Source organism: Nycticebus coucang, chromosome 3, assembly GCF_027406575.1.
Source record: "Nycticebus coucang isolate mNycCou1 chromosome 3, mNycCou1.pri, whole genome shotgun sequence".
Classification (NCBI taxonomy): domain Eukaryota; kingdom Metazoa; phylum Chordata; class Mammalia; order Primates; family Lorisidae; genus Nycticebus; species Nycticebus coucang.
In genome coordinates, this window is record NC_069782.1 from 157958553 (window position 1) to 157980304 (window position 21752).

A 21752-nucleotide genomic window follows, 5' to 3' on the forward strand; every position below is an offset into this window, starting at 1 on the left:
CTTCAATACAGTTCCTATGGGTCACCACCCACAGGTTGAGAGCCGCTGGGTCTCCTTTAAGTCATGGACTCCATACAGTGCACGTGTAGGAATAACCTTGATCACACCCAGCTCTGCAGAGTGCAGCCTCCAACTCAGGCACAAACTGTCAGATGTCCAAGTGCCCTTGGGGAGATACATGGGCCACAGACTGTGAGAAAGTGCCTAGGAATCCCTGAAACCTAGCACGGTCATCCAGGAGGGGAGGGCACACCCCAGACACACAGGGTGCCCCTGGGCAGGAAGCCCAAATCTGTGCCTGGGACCAACAACTTAAACCCAGCAAGGGAGAGAGGGCCCTGCTGAGCAGGGGGGTGTGGCAATGCAGACAGCAGTGCCCAGATAGAGGACAAAGGACCAGAAAGGGCTGTGCCAGGATCTTTGATGAGGGGATCCCATGGCAGAAAAGCCAATGGGCCTAGCAAGAAAAATATACAGGAGCTTCTGTCCCATTTCCCAGCCCTTGTGACCTGCGAGGCCACTCCCTGCCACCCTCTGGGCCTGTAGGCCCAGCTGCCACCCACATGCACCCACCCAGACAGCTACCCCTGCAGAGGCCCTGGCCAGAGACATCTCTGGGTCCAGTAGCGACCCCCTACCTTTGCTGCCACTGCCCACCCCAGGCCAGCCCAAAGTGGATGGGAACTGATCTGCCAAAGTCCAGGTCCCTGCCTGAGCCTAACTTTCACCAGCACATTGCTGTACGTGACAACACCTGAGGAATTCCCAGGGAAAACATTCCACTCCAACATCTTTTAATACTTTGTTCACCTAAAAGGTGAAGCATGATGAAAAATCAGCCTTTTCCTAAATAATGATATTTTCTTTTAAGTAGGCACAAGGGTACATTTTTATGAAATGTATTAGTCAAAATACTTCAAAATGGCACAAACTATTTTCTGGCACGTTCGTTTACATCACGTGCACATTGCACCCTGTAATCAGGCAAATTGTAAAGAGACCAAAAGCACCTTTCCAGAGCACCCAGCAAGAGACCCCTGCCCCGCTCCTGCTAAGGCCCCTCCAGCAACCCCCTCTAGTAAACAGACTGTGCTCTCTTTCAGATGAAAACCCGCATTTTGGTTAAGTTCTTGGTGAAAAGAGGGAAACAATTCTGCGCTTAGAAACAAACAGCAGAGCGGGATGCGCGCGTGCATCCCTGGCCACCTCCCCGGAGAAGGAGTTCTGCGGCCAAGGGCACAGACTTGCATCCCCGGGTCTGGCTTGTGTTGTGAGCAATTAGAGGCCAGCGAGCCAGAAGGGGCTAGAGAGCAGCAGGACTCCACGTGGGGCATCTGTGGCCCATGATATCAACCTGAGGAAGGAAGAGGGGTGAACTCTAGGGGCAAAACCAGGGAGAAGGCCCTGGCAAATCTTCAATGCCATCAGCCCATCAGAAGACAAAGACCTAGGTCATGGAAGGGACCTGCTGGGCATCTGGTAACTTACTGATCCCAACTCCACCTTTCCGAGGTTCCCTGAACCTCTGCCCTGCCCTAAAGGAGGATTCTGTGTGTCCTTCTTCCTGGAGGAAACACCAAAGCCCCACTGCACAAAGTAACTCCAAAACCTCAAGCTCGTTCATTTTGGAAACAATCCCACCCACTCAGAAGTGGTCCCCCATGGCGATGACACAGTGTGCCTTAGATTCTAAGACCTGCCGCGAGGGCAGAAAAGCAGCTCTGCTATTTTCAGGCTGACTCCGTGGGCCAAGTGTAGTCCCCCTGACAGCCAGGTCCTTGCCTGACACCCGTCCCTGCTTTCCACTCTCCCCTCCACAGGTCAGAAGCCTCCTGTCACTTTTCAAGTGGCCAACACCATAATGAGGACGAGTTAAAACCCAAAAACAGTGTGAACCACATAAGCACCTTTAGACTCCCTTGAAAACCAAAGTAGCCAAAAACCTCATTCAAAGTTGCACTGCCCACAATGCACGTCGCCATTCCTGCTCATGACATTCTCACTGCATAGGTTTTGTTTGAGATGTGTTTCTTTGTTCTCTTTTGGTTTTGTCCATTTTGTCAAATTTGGTGAGAAAGCAGGTGCAGGCACACCCTGGCCACAGCCATCCCACTCTGCTGGAGTCATCCACGGTGCTGAGATTTCGGTCCCCTAGATCTGCCCTGCCACAAGCAGTTAAAAGACTGAAAACTCTTTTAATGCTTCTTATTGATCAATGGAATTAGAATTCCCACATGGAACCAGATATCCCAGAGTCAATGGCAAACTTCCGTCACACACAAGCTGACCCAAGACTAAGTTATTCTGTGGCTTAGTTATTCTGTAGCCGACAAGGTTCACAACTGCACCCATAAGTGAAACTGCTGAACACCCCACTCAGGAAACAGAAGGAAGGATGCGTGGCCCTGGATCAGGGGGCCCTCCATGTCCCTCTGGCCTACAGCCGCCTGGGAGTGGCCACTCTCCCTCTGACAGGGGTATTCTCACCCTCCTTTCCAAGTACCCAGCAGGCCCCACACACAACTGGAGCACACGGCTAGAGCACGCTGACCAGCCAGGTCCAGGCCATGCCCAGGCGCACACCTCTGGCTTCCCCCACCACAGACACCCAGTCATCGGCACAGCCCACAGCTGCAGATCACATATGGTCACCCTCCTCCTTGTCTGTCCAAGGCCCTGCCTCTGACCTGTCCTTACAAAAGCCCTCCCCTTTCTAGGATGTCAAGAGACCAGGAGCTCGCCCGGATCACAAGAAAAGCTTGAACTCAGAACTACCCAGGCCACCTGAACGTGGGCCCCAGCACCTACCATGGCCCCAGCACAGAGGGGTGAATGGCCCAATGGCCTAAGTTTAAATCCCAGCTGCCCCCTCCCAGCCAAGTAACCACAGACTAGACTCTGAATGTCCCCACATCTGAGGAAATGATAGCGACCGTGACCATCGGGGCTCTAGAGGCACAGCTCGTGAAGCGCCTGCACTGAGCCCTTAAGAGCCCTGTGCTGCTCTGGCCTTCCCTGAGGGTGGTGGCAGGTATCGCGGGGGCTGCTGGCCCACCCTGCTCCTCACACCCGAGCCTGCCCCTGCCAGTGGACGTTCTTAGGCCTTCTCCGGACCAGAGGGTGGCCCAGAAGGCCTGAGGGGCCACAGGGGGTCTGGACATCAGATGTGGAAGGTGCCACCACCCCAAAACCTATCACCAGGGCTGTCTTGGCCACCCAATGCTCGGTGCTTCCCAGCCAGAAGTGGCCCACAGCAACCAGACCTAAATCATGTAACTGGGCAGCCCACAGGGCCCCTTGGTCTCAGACCACCCCAATCACAGAGCATCCCAGGCGACAGGACCAGCCCACAGGCTGAGTGAGAGCTGCTCTTAAGAGTCTCCCCCACTCCCAAACCTCTCCTGGAAGTTTGGTGGCAGAGCATGGAAACGTGTATCCCTTTTAAATTAGGAGAGTAAAACATCCTATTGCAACAGGTAGGTTGAGATGAGGTAAGTGACCACTAGATTCAGCTGCTTGGCAGGCATCAAGTTCAAGGGATAGAAGAAACCCCTGATGGGCTTAGCAAGACTTAGCAGAAATATCAACTTACAGGGCATCGAGGGATGTCAGGGTATCGAGGGACGGTAGGGCAAGCCAGGCAGGAGCCCTGGGCCCTCACTAGGAAACATGAGGCATCAACGCAGAAAAAGTATGGCAGACCAACACGGACGCCTCGGTCCCCACCAAAGGGGCTGCCAGGTACCGAGTGCCTGGAGACAGTGCCCACCTGCCTACCTGAGGCCCTCAGAGGAACCTGCTTCTAGAACAGTGGTTCTCAACCTTCCTAATGCCACGACCCTTTCATACAGTTCCTGGGGTCACAGCCCACAGGTTGAGAACTGCTATTCTACAATGTCCACTGCCCAGGATGAGCACCAAGATAAGGGCACAGTGGCGAGGCTCCCAGGTGTGGGAAGGAGTGCAGGGTATGGGGAGAGCCTTCCAGGCCCAGGCACTGGCCAACAGAGAAGTGAGGAAAGAGGCAGCAGAAGAGCAGTGCTCTCGCCCTGGGTAGAGAGCCATGGCAGCCACATACACCAGAGCTGGTAGGTTCAAATCCAGCCCGGGCCTGCCAAACAAGATCAGCGCTCAGCCCCAAGGGCCTGGAGCCGGAGAGAAGGGGGCCTGACAGCCCTGCAGCTCTTTCAGGGAGCTGGCTGGGGCTGGGGCAGGGCCAGGCCCTTATGCAAGGATTCTCGGGAAGAGGTGTGCCCACTGTGTTGAAAGGCGACAGGATCTGGGTGGAGGGAGCAATGAGAGGCTCTGCAGAAGCCAAAACCGTCATGGGCAGAGAGTACACACTCCCCAGGCTAGCCAAAGGCTGGGCGCTGGGTGGGACCCCAATCCAGACCCACCAAAGGCTGAAGTGGGACGCAGAGCAAGCTCACCAGGACAGGTGCATGAGGACCTGGCAGCTACTCAAGGAGGGAGGCCACAAGTTCTCCCCAAGCAGCAGCCCAAGCTCTGGGCCCTTAGGACCCTGCAGCCATGCCGGAAACACCTCCTACCCTTAGGGAGCCCAGCCCCCCCACTCAAGGCTCACAGGCCTCCCTTGGTCTTGGGTAGCTAACATTGACTGTTTTTCACTGATAATAACTTTCAGGGGCTCGGCGCCTGTAGCTCAAGCGGCTAAGGCTCCAGCCACATACACCAGAGCTGGCAGGTTCAAATCCAGCCTGGGCCTGCCAAACAACGACAGCTACAACCAAAAAAAAAAAAATAGTCGGACGTTGTGGCAGGTGCCCGTAGTCCCAGCTACTTGGGAGGCTGAGGCAAGAGAATCGCCTGAGCCCAAGAGTTGAAGGTTGCTGTGAGCTGTGATGCCATGGCTCTCTACCCAGAGTGACAGCTTAAGGCTCTGTCTCAAAAAAAAAAAGATAATAACTTTCAGGAAGATAAAATTGTGCTTGGATTTTGGGAGCTATGTCATTGCAAATTCTGAGTGGCTTTAGGCCATTTCCCCCACTGGAAACACTGCCTGGAGAGGCCCAAAGCTCTTCCTTAACCTTACGGATCTCTTTTCCATTTCAGAAATATAAGATGCACAGACAAAAATAAACCCCCCAAAATCACAAAAACAAAAAAAGGTTTATTTCATACTGAATCTGGTGGATATGGCTTTCGGTTAGGTAAATGCCAAACGAAACAAAAATTAATCTCCGCCACCTCTCTCCACACCTTCCCAGAGCACAGGCCTAGTGTGTGGCTAAAAGAACATCCTACATGTTTTGAGGACGGCCATGGGCCCCACGGAGCCCTGGAACCACCAGGTCAGACCCAACCAGCAAGGCAGACTTCTCGAATTCTGAGGGAATTTGGGCACCTAGCTGTCCATCCTAGAGATGGCAACTCTGCTTTCTAAAGCATGTAATGGTAACATTTATTTCTAAATAATGTTTGTCTGCTTGAGAATCTGTCTTTGTATCATCAGTAAGATCTTGTTTTTAAATGACATCGATGGAAAATTACATTAAATACTTACAACTGATTTTTAAAAAACCAGAACAGATCTCCTCCCATACAAACCTAAATTGGAATAGGAGGGGAAGAAATATTCTGTGCAGAACACACGGACAGAGGCATTTGTTTGGAAGCCAGTTGCCAGATCACGCATTGACGTTAATTCAGTGGACCTAGGAGTAAGATACATTCTAATTTAAGGTATTTACTTATTTATTGCTTTCTAATGGATGTTTTTCTCTAGATTGTAAAAGGAAGGCTGTAGATAAGACAGATTTCTGTCCTCTATTCTAAACCGCTTTGCGCACGTGATGGGAACAACTGGGTGACTCCCCCCACTGCTCACAACACCAACTATTTCTTCCACAGAAACAAGACGCGTCAGAGGGCCCAGACGCTGCCAGGAGGCTCTTCATCACGGTCATGCCTGACCCCGGCCTTCTCGATTGGAGGGGATTCCAGCCGCTCGCTCTCCACAGACAAATAAACAGCAAATGCTTACAGGGGACAGCCTTGTAGAACTGATTCCTTAATCAACAGTTAAAGAAGCAAATTGGATTTGCCCTATCACAAAAAAAAAAAATTAATTCCAGATTGTAGTTATTGTCTTAAGTACAAGAAGGTTGTCTTATAGGCTTGGCTGGATAATTTCATTTTAAAAGTATCTCTAAAATTTGACATCCCTCGGGATTTGTGGTTTGCTCCATCATTATATAACTGTAAACTTCTGGATGTTAAAGATTGGATAATTTCTTTCAGCTGGGTCTGGGCTCCAGCCCTCGGATGCTAAGGGTGTTCTCCAACTGGCTGCCAGGAGTTACCCGTTGGGTCTGGGAATGAGACAGATGCCCACATGCACATCAAAAGTTTGAATGTGGCAGACTTTGGGCATTTATGCTCCTCTGTGCTTGTTTTTAATCTCTGCTATTAATTAAAAGAATTGTTAGGAATTCTTTTTACAGGCTGCATCTACGCTAGCCAAGGAAAACAAAACAGAGACAAAGATACAGGCTCTTTGAGGCTTTGGGGCTTCATCTTGCCCAGCAGTTTTTCCTGTGCTGAGCTCTGTGGAACTGTACGTTTCCACAAGGCTATGGAGGGAGCTGGCCTTCCGCACAGACCCAGCCGGAACCGTAAAATGCTCGGTAAAACCAGCCAGTCTTGCGGTGTAGCGCACTTCTCCATGGGTAAAATATCTCCCCGGGCTTTCCCGCCCCATGCGTGATTTCTGAGTTGATTAACATTTCATCTCTAGTGTTATGTTATTATAGCCTTTATGTTTTAATCCATTTTTTTACATCGTGGGAAAAGAAAAATATCACTATTCTAGTAATCAAGTTATTCCTATAAAATCCTAAATAAAATGAGAATTTTATTAAAGATATTTATCTTATACAACAAGAATAAAATCAATTTGCACTGCCGGTCCAGCATCCAGTTACAATAACATTAAAATATATTGTTTATTTGCGGGCGGGGTTGTCTCTCTTTTCAGACAGGCGGTGAGGAGAATGGCACAGAGTCTTCCTCCAGAATATCGGCCCAGCGGCTGGACATGCAGGAGAGCATTTTTATTGTTAATCAATGCCGATCAATTCTGAGCCTTGATGTTAAATAGGGATCAATACCACTGGGCTGCAGATGAGATCTGATTTCAATTGGTGAGCAAACCTGCAGAAGTTTTTAATCATAAGGTAAATCAAGACCTGGAACATAAGTCAGATGAATTAATATAGGAGGTGTAGGACCTCTCTTGCCACTGATCCAGCACAAGGAAATTTCTGTCATATTTCATTATCACTCTTAGGGCAAGCTGCAGGCAGCGTTCAGGGAGCATTTTCCTAGAGGAAGCTGGAGCGCCCCTCGCACGGCACGGTGAGTCCTCGCTGCAACTGCAGCCTGCCGGTCCGCCGAGTATAGTTACACATATGCCCCATGAATCTCATTTTATGCGATTAAGATCCATAAAAATTCAATAGCTTTTCTTCTGCAATTCACATTTTACCTGGTGAAATATCATAAGAATTTCATTATCTTTGCAGCTGTTGCCTAGGATCAAGCAAAGGTTATTATCCTCTTCGAAAACACTATAGAATATGTACGAAAATGTCAGGAGAACTGGGCATTTAAAGCTTGATTTTTTAAAAGAAAAACACTGTCTGAAGTTTAGAATAAACTGTACTTGACATTTATGTACCATGATGCATTTCTTGGTAAACTGATTTTGCAAGGAAATTCTTTGAATTCGAGACTCTGTGACCAGATTGTAAAAGAAAAAGGAGAGGTGGGCGGGAGAAGGGGGAGAGGGGAGGGGAAGGGGAGAGATGGCAAAGCAATCCAAAACCAAAGCTCTCCCCACATCAGTCTGTATAGGATTTCTTAACCTTTCAGATAACCATCCTCAGAAAGATAACTCCGGAGAACCCTAACCGATTGCTATGGTCTAATCCTATGGATCATTCAGGCCCGTTTAAAGCATTTGAAGAAAAATGGCCAGTGCAAAGCAGGTGATTGATCAGAAAGCTCTGTAAATCAAGCGGATTCGGTACAGTCCTCCAGCCTCCACAGCTAGGGTTCCATCTATGATGATAAATTAGCATTAGATGGAACCTAATGAGTTTACTAAACATTTGGGATTTGTGCTAATAAACTGGCTGGCTGTGAACTAGCAGAAGCCATGAGCAGCCCCAGAGCTCTCTCTTATCTCTGGAACATGACAGTTAGACCACGCTTCCAATCTGCGATCAATTCATCACCCGACACCATTGTACATTCTTCACAAAAAGATAATTACTGCTTCCCTGGATCAGAACACTCATATTTCCTTGGAATTGCAGGTCTTGATAGCAGGCCCTGTCACCACTTCCTTCAAGCCACACTGTACAGCTCTATTTATGATCATTATTTTCGCCTAAACAAGCCTTTTTCCTCAACTTGATAACGAAACCTGCTATGATGAGAAGGGAACAGTTAAGACATTGTTTCCTCTGCGGAGTGCTTTTACGTTTAGTGGAGGCCGCTGACAAATATTTTATTCAGGGCATTAGTAAAAGTTTCCACTCGTTAGAAGATAGCACTGCCATTTCCTTCAAAAAAGAAAAAAAAAAACATGTTCCTGGCTCTGATTCGTGAAAAACAGACAGGGGGTAAGAGAAGCAGCAACGTCACAGGGAATAAATCAAAACATGATTAAAAAGCCCATAGCAGGTTTAGACTCACATGCCCGCAGCGTCCCTGCTGCCCACTCCTAGACCCTCCGTGCTCGCCTTCCAGGGATCTGCCCTGGCGACTGGTCAACTCTGTTTGACCCCCAGCACACGCAATAAATTACCATAACACACAACTCCGAAACCATGTAAATTAGTTACTGCTCACAGTCTAATAAATGGGAACAAATGTGTTTGGGGCTGGAGCGGGGCTCTGGATGCCGTAATTGCTGGGAATAATTGTAATGGGGCCTTAGGAAACACGAGCAGCACTTGCTTGCCATGACAAATGCCCCTGACCCAGTAAATATGCTCCAACCACAAGACTTGGAACAGCAGGATGGTGTGTTCCCTTTAGTTAAATGTACACATGGACTTTGCTTCCATATATGAAAGAAGCACTTTTAAAACCATAAGGCACTTCTACATTTCATGGTGGTCTGAACCAAGGCAAGTTTATTTTCATCTGAAACCCTTCGCCTGGATTGTCAGTGGTAGGCTGGACTCCTGAAGAGGCCACACGTCCAAGCAGGACAACTTGGGTGACACGGCAGAGAGTGAGCTCCTGCCTAGGGAAAGGAAAGAGGGCAGAATCCAATCCTGAGTTGCACAAACGCACACCTCTGGACAGGGAACCTCTCGCCGTTTATTAACTTGCATAACTCATTTATTTGTTCAAAGTAATGATCTTTGGGGAAAGGGCTGTTATATTTAGAACCCGCTTGTCAAATTTAATAAATGATAGTGATTGCTGCATTTTTTTCCCCCCTGAAAGCACTTTCCCAGGTCCTTCCGCCTTTCCCTGGAGCCTCTGCTGGCCAGGGATGGACAGCAGCCCACATCTCAGTAACTGATGGCTGCTGCCCAGCGGCCGGATTGGGCCAGTGACCTCGGACGGTGGGAACCAGCAGCACGTCCAATCCAATGCCTCACTTGTTTCCTCACGCAATCTTCCTCGTGTCAGAGGACGAACCGCTTCATTGAGAAAATGGAAATGGACGGGAGCTCCCTTTGGTAGCATTTCCAATAACCAAATATCAAGGAAGAGGGGCTGCCGGGGGACCACCCCATCCCAGCACACTGATCTGATTTACAAACCTTTCCTAATGTGAAACAAATGCTGTGGGTGTGAATTCATACTTAACCATAAAAACCCTTGCATTACTCTGTCTCGTATTAAATACCACATATAACTCTCAGCAGGTTTTATGTTGTGTTTTACTGTCAGCAGTGGCTAAAGCTGGCCTAACATTTTGTTTGGCAATTAGGAAAATTTGTAGTTTAATTTATTAAACCAAAAAAGCCAACAACTACACTGAATACTGAATTCATTCCATTTTTATGCCATGGGGCAGTATATTTGCCTTCCCAATAATTTAATCATTCTCCTTTTATGGCCTATGCTACTTAAATATTCCAGAATAGTATTAGTGAGAAAATAAACCCCCAATAAGAAGTGAAATTGAGCCATACCACTTAAATAAATTCTCAGTAGAAGGTTAAAATGCTTAAATTTTCTTTGCAAAAGAGCTAAATGCTTTTAAAAGCAATAAACAGAAGGGAAGTAGGACACCCAAACTTCCACCAACCAGGAGGACCCTGCAGTTGACATCCACAAACCAAATCATGATATGCTGCCCATAAGCGTGGGGTGAAGGATTTCACTACAAAAGCACCACGACATGGGAAGAAAATAAAAATATTGCCCGGAAACCTTTAAGAAGAAAAAAATTGTAATTCAAAAAGTACTACCAGTGAGCTATGAGGTCATAAAAAGATGTGGAAAAAACTAAGCATGTATTGTTCGGTGAGAGCCCATCGACAGGGCTGCACTGCTGTGATTCCAACTAGGCAACATTCTGGAAAAGCTAAACTACAGAGACAGTAAAAAGAGCCGTGGTTGCCAAGGGTTTCGGAAGCAGGAGGAGTGAAGAGGGCAGAGAAGCCATCCTATGTGATTCCTGATTCCGTTATGGAGGATACATGTCAAGACACATGTGCCAAAATCCACCGAGCGCACAGCACCCCGGCTGAACCTACTATAAACTGTGGACTTCGGTTAATATTAACCATCCGTTCAGTTGTGACAACGCAGCACAGCCAGGCAAGACACCAAGGCCAGGGGACTCTGTGGGGTGGTGGGGGCAGGGAAAATGGGAACATTGTGCTTTCTGCTCATTTTTCTAGAAACCGAAAACCATTCTAAAAAATAAAGTCTATTAATTGTTTTTTAAAGTGTTATCATCAGAACACCTTTAAATCTAGACAACACCAAGGCCAGGGCTGCATGTGGTTGGTGCTGCTTCTCTGTCCCTGCTTCATGTCACCACACCTGCCTGCCTCTCCCTGTCTCTTCCTGGCCGTGGGAGGCCGTCCCACAGAGCTGACTTGTGCTTCTCAGCTGTGACAACTTGGAAAGGATGCCTGCATTCTTCTGCCAGAACGGCACTTAGGTTCGCCCTGGCCATATCCCCGGCACCAATATTCCTAGAGAACTTAAGGGATGCTCAGGGAGGAGCAGAATCCCAAACCCCGATGCCAAGATCAAGTTGGCTTTGCTGGGTGTTATTTAAAATAAGAGGGGCACCCCCCACACTCACTGGCTTTAATGACCGCTACAAGTGATGGGATCTGGAGGGCGTTTCACCTTCTCTACAAACCCTGTCCCTGCCCAGAGCTGGGGTGACCCACTGGGCTGTCCCCATCACTGAATTCCAGGCTTGTGCACATGCGTCGCCCTCAGATGGCCCAGGTATGAACCTCCAGACCTGTCCTTCAGGGATTCCACAACACCCAACTGGATATTCCTATGCAAGCTTTCCATTTTGGTGAAAACTCACAGAAAGGACAAGAGGGTGCAGCCCCACAAGAAGCCATGGAGGGATACTCTGCTGGGACGGCAGACGGGCAGCCAAGACTGGTCTCTCTCCCTCTGTAAATTCCTCATCACAAGAGCAAACGTTTCTAGGGCCTTAGACATTGCCAAAGTTGTGTGGTGCTGTATGGCTTTAATGTGGCACCCTGCCCCCAACTGCCTTCTGCTGAGAGGGACGGGAAAAGGCAGGCAGTGGAGAGGAGGCGGGAGGAGGGGCGGAGGCAGGGGCGCGGCTGGAGCTGCCTGTCTGGGCACAGGCACGGCCTCCTCCCCAGATGTGTGAGCCGCTCAGTCTCCCAGCAGAGACACGCTGGAGCCGACTCCTTCCGCTGGCGGGGCCTGGTCTCCAGGTCCTACCACAACACGCCTGCGAGCCCCTTCCTTCCCACACATGTTAAACTCATTTCCTAGAGAATGGGGGAGCAGGCCCTGCAGCCCCAACACTGGAGGATGCTCGGTCCACCCACCAGCTGCCCCGCGTGAATTTTGAGTATTTTCTAGCTGAGCAACTTCCAGTGAAGGAATTACAGAGGGATAGTTTTCATTTGTTTTGTTTTTCAAGGGAAGGGGAAATGAGTGATTCAAAAACAACTAAAATAAGAGTTTCCCTGTGTCCCCCCACCCCATGGTGCCCTACATGGAATTGTTGGCAAATTTACAGCATTTACTCTTTTGACAGATATGACTGACCTCTGAGGAATAAATCGTTTTGAAAATGGTTTTCTCCAGCTTTTGCAATTTAATGAACACTAGTTACCCCAAAGTCGAAGGAGAGTATAAAATACAGCAAAAAAAACCCCTTAACCCATGAAATTCCCCTACTTATTTTTCTAAGTGATAGCCCTATTTTCTTCTAAAGTATGAATAATACCAGCATAATGTCTCATTATAGAGAATTTTGACCACAAACATTTTTGGGAGATTTGCTATTAAGATACACAAACAAGAGGAGCCAGTGTTGTGGGAGTTGGCGGAGGGGGAAGTGAAAGGTTTTCATTCTCTGGACTGTAGGCTCCTCCAGCCCTGCCAACTGCAGGTTAAGCCCCTGAGTTTTCACTTCCTGTACCCCCACTTGTCAATCACTTCCTGTCTGCAATGATAATTTCCATCATTAGAGCCTGGAATTTTTATCTCCTCCAACGTGGCTCCCTTTGCCACTGTTAGTTTGAATTCTGATAAATTATTCACCACCTTTAAAAAGTAACCGAAAATTACAGCACCATCGTGAGCCTGTATCTAGCAAAGATCGACACCCTCCTGGTCAGCTTCCTACATGCTGTGACAAGGCCAGCATCTCCTGCTTTCTCCAGCATCACGAGAAGGCCACTGGCCAGCCCCAATTATCTCCTGGTGCACAGAGTAATTATTTGCTTCCTGTAAGCATGCGTAACAGAACCCCGAGTTTGGACAGCGTTCCATAAAGTAATCCAATTCATCCATGCCATCCTAACACAATTACAGGCACTGCAATATCTTTGCTCCTCACCTGATAAGGCTGCCGCAGAGGCGCAGGATGGTTTGCGTCAACATGCCTCCTGGTGGATAGCTTCTGACAGCCCTGTTCCAGCCCCTTCCCTCCACCCCTGCGTTTTCATACCCGGCTGCAAGCTGCTGCCGACAGTCCTGTGCAGGCAGCACTGAAGAGGTTCCACCCTTGCACAAGGAGACAGGGAATCCGAGTTGGTTAAGAGTGCTGCGGAAGTCATTGTGGGTGTGTGGCTTGCTTTCAAAACCTGCCCTCGACTGGCCTGGCGGGTAAGGCAGCCATAAATCTCACAGGGCCCCTCGGCCTAGACCAGAGATGCAGGCACTGGGCCTGGCAGTGGCCCTGACCCGCCTCGGCAGGCAGCCGCGCTCACTGTGGCACACGGTGGCAGTTCCTGCACAGACGTAGCAGGCACAGTGCACACTCTAATCTCGGGGGTTATGGGTAGAGCAAACACACAGAGTGGGCACTGTTCCTGACACCTCCCCATATAAATGAAAGCATGTCATTGTGCCTCAAAAATGCAGCTCTTCCTTTTCTGTTTATTTTCAGAAGTTTAGAGGAAAACATGTTACAGGATGAATGAAAGCAATGAACTTTTTGCCTCTCCCCACTGGTGTTGCCAGAGAATAAAACAGCCATTCACACCTGAGCTCGGCGAAGCCAAAGGGGGATGGTGCCAGCCAGAATCAAATTCTTTGTAGCCACATCCAAAGTATGCTTTACTATTGCCAAATTTCTAGTCAGTATTTTCCCTTCACTGAAGTCCTAATGTATTAAAACAGACCCTGAACCCAAGAGTGTCTCGAATGCACAGCCATCACCAAAAGAAGAACTCTGCGATCCCGAAGCCTGTTCAACGATAATTATATTCACATCTTTAAGAAAACTGAGAAGGAAAAATTAACACCAAACTATACTGTTTTCATGGCATTATGCAGATGAAATGACAAGTTGTCATTTAAGAAGTTAATAAACAGTCTCCGTTTTGCGGGTTATCCAAATGCTACTGAATAGAAAACCTTGGATCCCTAAATGATGTGTAATTAAAATTATTTTTAAAATCCTCTTTGACAGGCCAGGGCTTAGCCAAAATGTAAATGACATTAAAGAAGACAATGAATTTAATTTTATTTAATGTCCCTTTTTGCAGATCCTCATTTACATAGCATTTTTAACAAAAGCGTTGACCTTATAAATGCTGGCATTTGTACAGCTTCCGCGGAGTTGGATTTAATCACGCTCGTGCAAAGCCATGAGGGAGGAAGCTTTAAGTTCTCTGCCTGGAGATGGAGTAGGAATAAAAACATTGGGACTGGTCAAATGTTTATCCTCCCCGCTTCTGAAAACAACCTGACAAGAAGATGTAAAGGGCTAGGGAATAACCCGGTGCTGTTTGTAAGGCTTGGTAATAATCATACATAATCGTTTGGAAATATAGCTAATAAAAAATATAATGAGTGTTCAGCAAAATCGGCATTAGGCCCAAATTACATGATATTAATACTTGAACAGGTGCAGAAAGGCGCTTTAAATGAGGTAAATGAATAAAATGTCCCAGAGCACAACTGTGTGTGCTGACAAAAAGTCAATCCCATGAATAATTCAGTGAGTAGGGCTGCCAGCAAAGGTCGGCTCTCTTTGACCTTTGTGACAGGAAGTGAAAGGAAACACTGTTGACTAAAAAAAAAAGAGAGAGAGAGGGAGAGAGAGAAAGAGAAAAAAAGAAAGGAAAAAAAAAAAAAGAAAGGAAAAGAAAACCTCCAATCGGTCCTGGGCTATCATTTTGCAATCGCTTTAAAGGTGTAAACTTAAAACGCAGGAATGAATCAAAGTTAAGTCTTTGCAGGGTCTGAGCGGGTGGGGGGCACAGAGTTAAAACGGTCGGTAGTTAGGTCATCTGGATACAGATAATGCGAAATCACAGACAATGGAAGGTTAAGCAAATAATATTTTTCTACAATCCAATGTCAATTATGTATAAAAATCTGAGGTCAGCTGAAAAGTATTTTCAGAGCCTACAGGGTTGAAATTTTGTAACAGCTGTTAAATATGACAAAAACTTCATTTCCCCCCCCCCCCAAACTAAAGCTATTCCAAACTCTGTATGAAAGAAAATGGGATAAACAGATGTCTGGCTTCTAGACAGGAAAGTAGGACAGACTTGGAATGATAAGTCTCCCCAACTCTATAGACTGATGCCAGAATTATTGGGGAGGGGGCACTGCTTGGTGCGGAGCTGCCAGCGAGTGGGGCACAGGAGACAGTGCCATCTGGAACCACCCTGCCGAGCCTGCTCCCGGCACTGCGTGGAGCCCACTGCGTGCACCCGGCTTGCTTGGGCAGTCACGGCAATGCTCCCACTGCCTCCCATGGCCGGCCTCCCCAGTTTGCAACAGTTGGACCCTACGCCTTTAGTCCACTCAGGCTGAGCAAGGCAGAAGGAAAAGAGGATAGCACCTCCCGGGGCATCCCTAGGGCTCCCCAAGGAGACAGACCGAGGTGGCACAGTGAATGCTGTGAGCCAAAGTGTGGTTTTGGTTTAGCAGCTATACCGACATCCTGTAATCATTTGCAGCCCTTGGAATGTACGGGTGAAACAGGAGAGATTTATCTGTTCATAGTTGGGATATGTGGACAATGGGTGTTCCTAATGAAGACCATCTGCTTTTGTGTTTTCCCAGAAAACATTATTCCACAAGGAAAATGATACTCCCATCCTTTTCAGCAATACCATAAAAAATCATGCATATATGTGGGTGTGCGTATACACACAGGCATCTACATGTACGTGGGGGCTGGACATGTGTGTGCCTTTCCCTTCACTGGCGTTGGGCCCTACAAGTCGCTACAATTTACCAGATACTCCTGTAGTATCTCTTTATTGACTGTGCTTTTTACTTTACACTGTTATGTTTCTTTTTACTCCGTAAGTTGTTATGTTATTTTAAACATACTGCAGTATAGTTATATCCGTGGAGCTATAAAAAAAAAATTGTTTCTCTACCAATGTTTTATGAGGAAGAAAACAATTAACATAACTGAAACCCTTACAATAAATTAAAAGGGTTTTATAAGGTGAAATGTCCTCGTCTTTCCCCCCATTTTTTTACTCTGAAGGGTCTTCCATGCCATGTGTAAGTATTTAATGCTTCTGAAAGATAACTAAACTAAATTGTGTAATTAATTGATTTAAGGTGTCAGAGTCTATAGAATGTGATTACCCTGCCAGAGCAGCGAGCTTACTTCTCTGTTCTCATAACACAGAAAGGCAGTGTCAACGTGTAGAAGAGGCTCGGTGAGGGTTAGAACAAATGTGGGCCCATTGATCTCAATTCAGGTTGGAATTATTGGTTTATATCCTCAGGACAAATATGCCTTATCTGGTCAGAACCTGCTAAATGTATCCAAAGGCCACAAGGAGCCGGCAAAGCAGATTGTATATAATTCTTTTTTAAGCCAACTAACCAAGTGACGATACTACTGCTGGGGACCTGTACTCTGGCTCACCAGTCTAATGGGACAGTTTTATTCTGCAGCGCTCAAAAGGAAACGCAGACTAGAAACTCAACACAGGCAACAAAGAGCCCACAGCAATGATTATCATTATGAAATCAAAACGCACCTCGGTTGTGAAAGAGAACTACTCTAAAGAGATTCCCTCCTATAGGTATTTTTCTTTCTCTGATTAACATAACTATGCTAGTGAACTCTAAATTCTTCATCATTTTCTCACCTTGAAAAATGTTTTAGGCTGGAGATAGAGCCAATGCTGCAATTATGTCACGGGGATTTACAGCAAGCAACAAAACGCTAATAGTATGTTGCCAATATAAGTGACACCTCTTAGGAATCCAAAGACTGTGCACTGCCCTGGCCATCTCACAGAACTATCTTTTCCTTAAAATCTCGACTATGGAAAGTGATCACAAATTCTATAAAATTGTCATATCAGTGAAAACAGAAGCAGAGCAGATTTTTCATCAATAATTAAGACCTCCAAAGCATTTATGCCAGGCATAAATGGAGCCTGGATCCTCCTTATTCAAATAAACATGGTAAACCCATTAACCAAATGTTTTCACCTTTTCTCCTCCTCTCAGGCTTCTAGAATATCAAATAATTGCACACTTCTCTCACGTTGTAGAAATATAAGTAATCTTAGGACATATTTTAATTAACCAAATATAGGAAACCATTCACCCAGGCAAGAATTAAAGAGTACATTTCTGCACATCTGAGGAATATATTTCCCATCGTGTGATTAAAAACTTAGTGCTAGAAGTTACTCAGTATTAACCATCAATAAAGGACTGAATATTGTACAACTCCAAAGCGATTTAGAAGGGAAAACACAGCATCCAAAATGTTAGTCAAATGAATCTCATGATTTAGAAACAAATCCTCTTCTTCAATGTATAAATATCACTCAAAAGATGAAACACTTTCATAATCTCACATTCAAAGCAAACACACACACCTTTTCAAGTGTCTTAGACAAGATTCCAATACCTCCAACACTTTTAGCTAATTTTAAAAAAATGAAATAAATTCAATTACAAAACAACAATCCAAGGCTATATGATTTTCATAGTCACAACACCAAAGACAAATATAATTATATTGATTTTTGTAGTTCGAGTTCTATAACGTGTTGAACTTGTTCTCAACTGCCTGAGTGACGGCCACAACTGGTCAACCCTATTTGATTACTAATAAGAGAGCTGTCCCTTCTGTCAGATACTGAACATTCTCCACTAAGCAAACAGCTATTCCAGATAGTTAAACATTAGCATTGCTCTCCACTGGTGGTGCGTATTTCTTTAGGCTTAACTCATGGAGTTTTCCGGGTTTAATTTCTCAGACACTGGACAGTAAAGTTCATGATCAAAAGATAACTCTGTAATGAAAGCTGCTGAAATTCAACCCCTCTTCAAAACCATCCAAACCTCTGCTTCACAAAACTGGTGTCAAATGTACATGTCTAACATTTATTCAATTTGGGTACCAATTTCAAAATCTGCAGTCAATCACATGCTGGGCCTTGTACTGCTACCCATTGTTGGGAAGAAAGAGATCTTCTCCTCCACAGTCCCTAAAACCCAGTGATTTGGGTGAGTGCTCGGCAAGAAGGGTGGCAGTATTTTTGTTATTTCCACTAAAGCAATGCCAAATGCACATTCACACGGTTAGAACTAATGATTGGTATCTGCAAGGATGCAACTTGCTGCCCAAGGAACGTGGTAGAGAGCAAGATGGAGAGGGGAATGTAAAGAATGCATACAGCTAATCTAGTTATGGAAATTAATGTTGGAACATGGAACCAGCATGTGTAATTAGTTTCAATTATAACAACTTTGGTTTGTTAGTTACATATTTGCTACTTGACATAAAACGACAGCCACAATTGGAAAAAAATTAGGAGACATTTTGCAACTAATTGAGAGCAGATTAAATTCATTCTAACACTGGGCGACAATTACAACAGTAACACCACCCAAGTTTCAACTTCAACTATCATCTGAGATAAAAATAACGCAAAAATGAAATACTTGTTAACAAATTAGCAAAAAGCATTTTATGACAGATCTCTGGGTTTAAAGCCAGAAACTCTCTAGGCATAAAGTGCCCCTCACAGTGAGAGCAGTGGCAGATGAAACTGCTTCCCCTGACAACTCCCGAGCAATTACCGATTCCCCACAGAGCGAGCCACCAGGTTTCCAAGTCAACCCACCTGTGCACAATAACCACAAGGACAACAAATGGTGCTGTGCACACGATGAGCTCAACACCAGTCTCAAAAATACGGAGCCCCTGGAAACCAAGCAAGACACAGGGTTTTGCTGTTGCTGCAGTTTTGTTTTGAAAAATAAAGAAGTCATCCTTACCTGTCAATGATTACAGGGTCTGAGGGTGTCTCGTTTCTATTGCCACAACTTTTCTTGTCACAGCACCGGCTGTGGAGCAATTGTAAACAGGGGTTTTAATATGCATTGCAGCCTTTCATGCCCAACGTGTAAGTTTTTGTTGTCGTTGTTAAGTCTTGTCAATGACGTGATAAAGAGTCAAGAAAACAGTTGTCCTACCAATGCAGTCTGGCAAATTTAAACCCAGTGAGTTCACGTGCTCTGCAGCTAAACTTAGGATGTAACTTTCTACAGGAAGGAGCAAAGTTGAACATATCTATTAATATTAGGAGGCCAACCGGAGTACTATATAAATTGTGGTGCTGAAATATGGAAAACATGTTGTTGGTGTTTGTCTTTGCAATGAACTGAGGCGAAGGGGAGGCAGGAGGCTTGGGAATAACTTTTCACAGCTTTGCCTTTTATTTACCTCTAATTGTCAAGCTGTTATTTCTGGGAAAGATGCAAGATGCCACCTTCGACCAATATTTCTTTTGGGCATTTATTAATTATAACCACAAAGGCGTGCGGCCATCTATCACAAACTTCTATTGTTCCTTCTTTAAGCCTACCTTAACTCTGTTATTGAAACTTTAATTAAAGCAGAAATGAAACAAAAATGTTATGCTTCTTGCATTTTAAAAAAGCATACTTGTATAATGGTTACATGTCTAAATTAGCTAAATTAACACCATATGGTAGGCAAAGTATATAAAGCCTTTTAAAGCTGACAGCTAAAGTGATTAAAGAAAGTCTACAGTCTTCCACTTACAGCTTAAATCACATCTGTGCGCTTTCTATGTTAATTGCGGTACATGCAGAAGTGGATAATAAAGAAATTCCACTTTATTGGTTGTAATTTATATTTATTACCTGATATGAGAAAAAGTCAGCTTTTGTATATTAGTGCTGTAACAATATGTCTGCTCAGAAATGGCATTTAGGCGACGGGCGTCACAGCAGGCAGAGGATGCCCCTTAGAGTACGCGGCCTGCTACTGTAGCCTGGGAGCTGCAAAGCCCTTCCTCAGTATTCCTCGCAACTATATTTCACATGCCACACATGCAAAGTCAATGATGCATTTTTATTTGTCATGTAGGGGTGAAACTCTTGTGGTAGTTAGAAAAAAACAGGTGGGAAATTGCTCTTCTGACAGAGCTCTCAAGTAATGTGCGCGCTTCCTAACAGCTATATGAACGACGCATCGCTGCTCTAGGGAAGAGGTTAACTGACAGAATCACAATCCAATTCGCACATACACGAGCTCTATAATAAGTACAAAAGAGTCTCCTTTTTATCAATAACAGACAATTGTGTATCTCAGGATGAGAGCGCCTGGGAAGGAAGTAGTGAAATGATTCCGAGTGATCTCTGACTCCTGCGAGAGGAGACAAGACTCCACTGAGGACAGACGCATCGCCCAGGCTGGTTTTCATTTTTTGACTACATTGCAGCGACCCGGCCAACATATCAACCCGCTCTGCTGAGCAGCCGGTCACGCCATGGTCCTCACCCGGAAAATGAGAAACGGCTCCCGCGCCGGGCGCGCGGCCCCGGGCCGGTTACGTTTCAATCGATGGCCTCCCCGAAGCTGGGCGGGTGGCGGCGCCCGGCCCGGCGTCCTCCGTAGACGCAGCTGGCGCCGAGGCCCCCGAGCTCCCGCCGCCCTGCCGCCCAGCGCTCACCTGCACATTATCTCGTGGGTCAGCAGCACGCGGCACATCTCCGGGTTCTTGTCCTGGCCCTCGTAGACGATGGCCTGCGCGGGGACAAGCAGAGGCTGGGGTTATGCGGCGCCCGAGGCTCTGGCGCCAAATCGCCCCAGGTGCTGCGGGCCTAGGTGGCAGCAGGTGCACAGCCGGCGCGGGGAGGCCTCCCGCCCCTCCCCGGACCCCGGGCCCGGGTCGCCCCCGCAGCGGGGCTAGACCGCTGTGGCTTCGCCCTCCGCTGCTTCCTAGTCTCCTTCCCCGGGCGCTTGCCAGGCCTGCTAGGGGCCTTCGGCTCCGGAGGGAGCTGGAGGCTCTGGGGCTGCGGGAAGGGAGGCCGAGGCCAGGCCCAGGGCAGGAGGGCGCGCTGGCACCCACCCCGGTACCCGGGGTTCTTGGGTTCCTTTGGCCGCCGCCAGGCTGCATCCTCAGGCCATTGTCTACACCGAGTCGATCAGAACAAGCTGCGGCTAAAGAAACGGGAAAAGGCCTCCGCGGCGCAGGAGCAGTCTGCTTAGGGCCGTGCCCACTCTGCCCTGCGCGCTCCACGGGCTCAGGCAAGTCGGGCTCCCGGCTTCTCCCCGCATTCCGAACCCAGGCGCCCGCGGAGGGCGCGCCGCCCTGGCCCCACCGCCGCCCAGAGTGGCGGACAACGGCAGGGGCTCCGCACGCCGCGGGTGTCGGGGGGCCGGGAGGGAAACCCTGGCGCAGCAGCCGCACGTGGCCACGCCGGGTCCCGGAGCCGCCAGCGCCCGGCAGGAGGGCCCGGGCCCCGGGGAGCCCGAGCCCGCGGGGCCACGTGCTCCTCGCCGGATGATATTTGGAAAAAAAGTGCTAATGGCCAATCTGGTGTTTATTTTGAAACTGCTAACAATGATTTTTCTCGGGTAAAAAGGCAGTGTCTGAGCGCACGCTCGGGTGGGTTTTGAGCAGAGGCTCCGCCAGATGGTGTGAAGCCCTAGGTGCGCTCGGCCGCGCTCAGCCCGGCTCCGCCGCCGGGGTCCGGGAGCTGCCCGCGCCGCCGCCCGACCCGGCCAGGCCTCCACCGCCCGGCTGGCGAAAAGAGAGAAA

The 21752-nt window shown here is 47.4% G+C and overlaps 1 protein-coding gene across 10 annotated transcripts in view; it reads right to left on the bottom strand.

The window, feature by feature from the left end:
* Positions 1–21752, bottom strand: part of EBF3 (EBF transcription factor 3) — a 119309-nt gene that overhangs the window by 93749 nt on the left and 3808 nt on the right. For all 10 annotated transcript variants that reach the window (XM_053584310.1, XM_053584308.1, XM_053584309.1 and 7 more), the window contains exons 5-6: positions 20661–20734; positions 18958–19026 (exon numbers count right to left, since the gene is read on the bottom strand). In XM_053584310.1, the coding sequence (XP_053440285.1) occupies positions 18958–19026; positions 20661–20734 (143 nt within the window). The remainder of the gene's footprint in view (positions 1–18957; positions 19027–20660; positions 20735–21752) is intronic.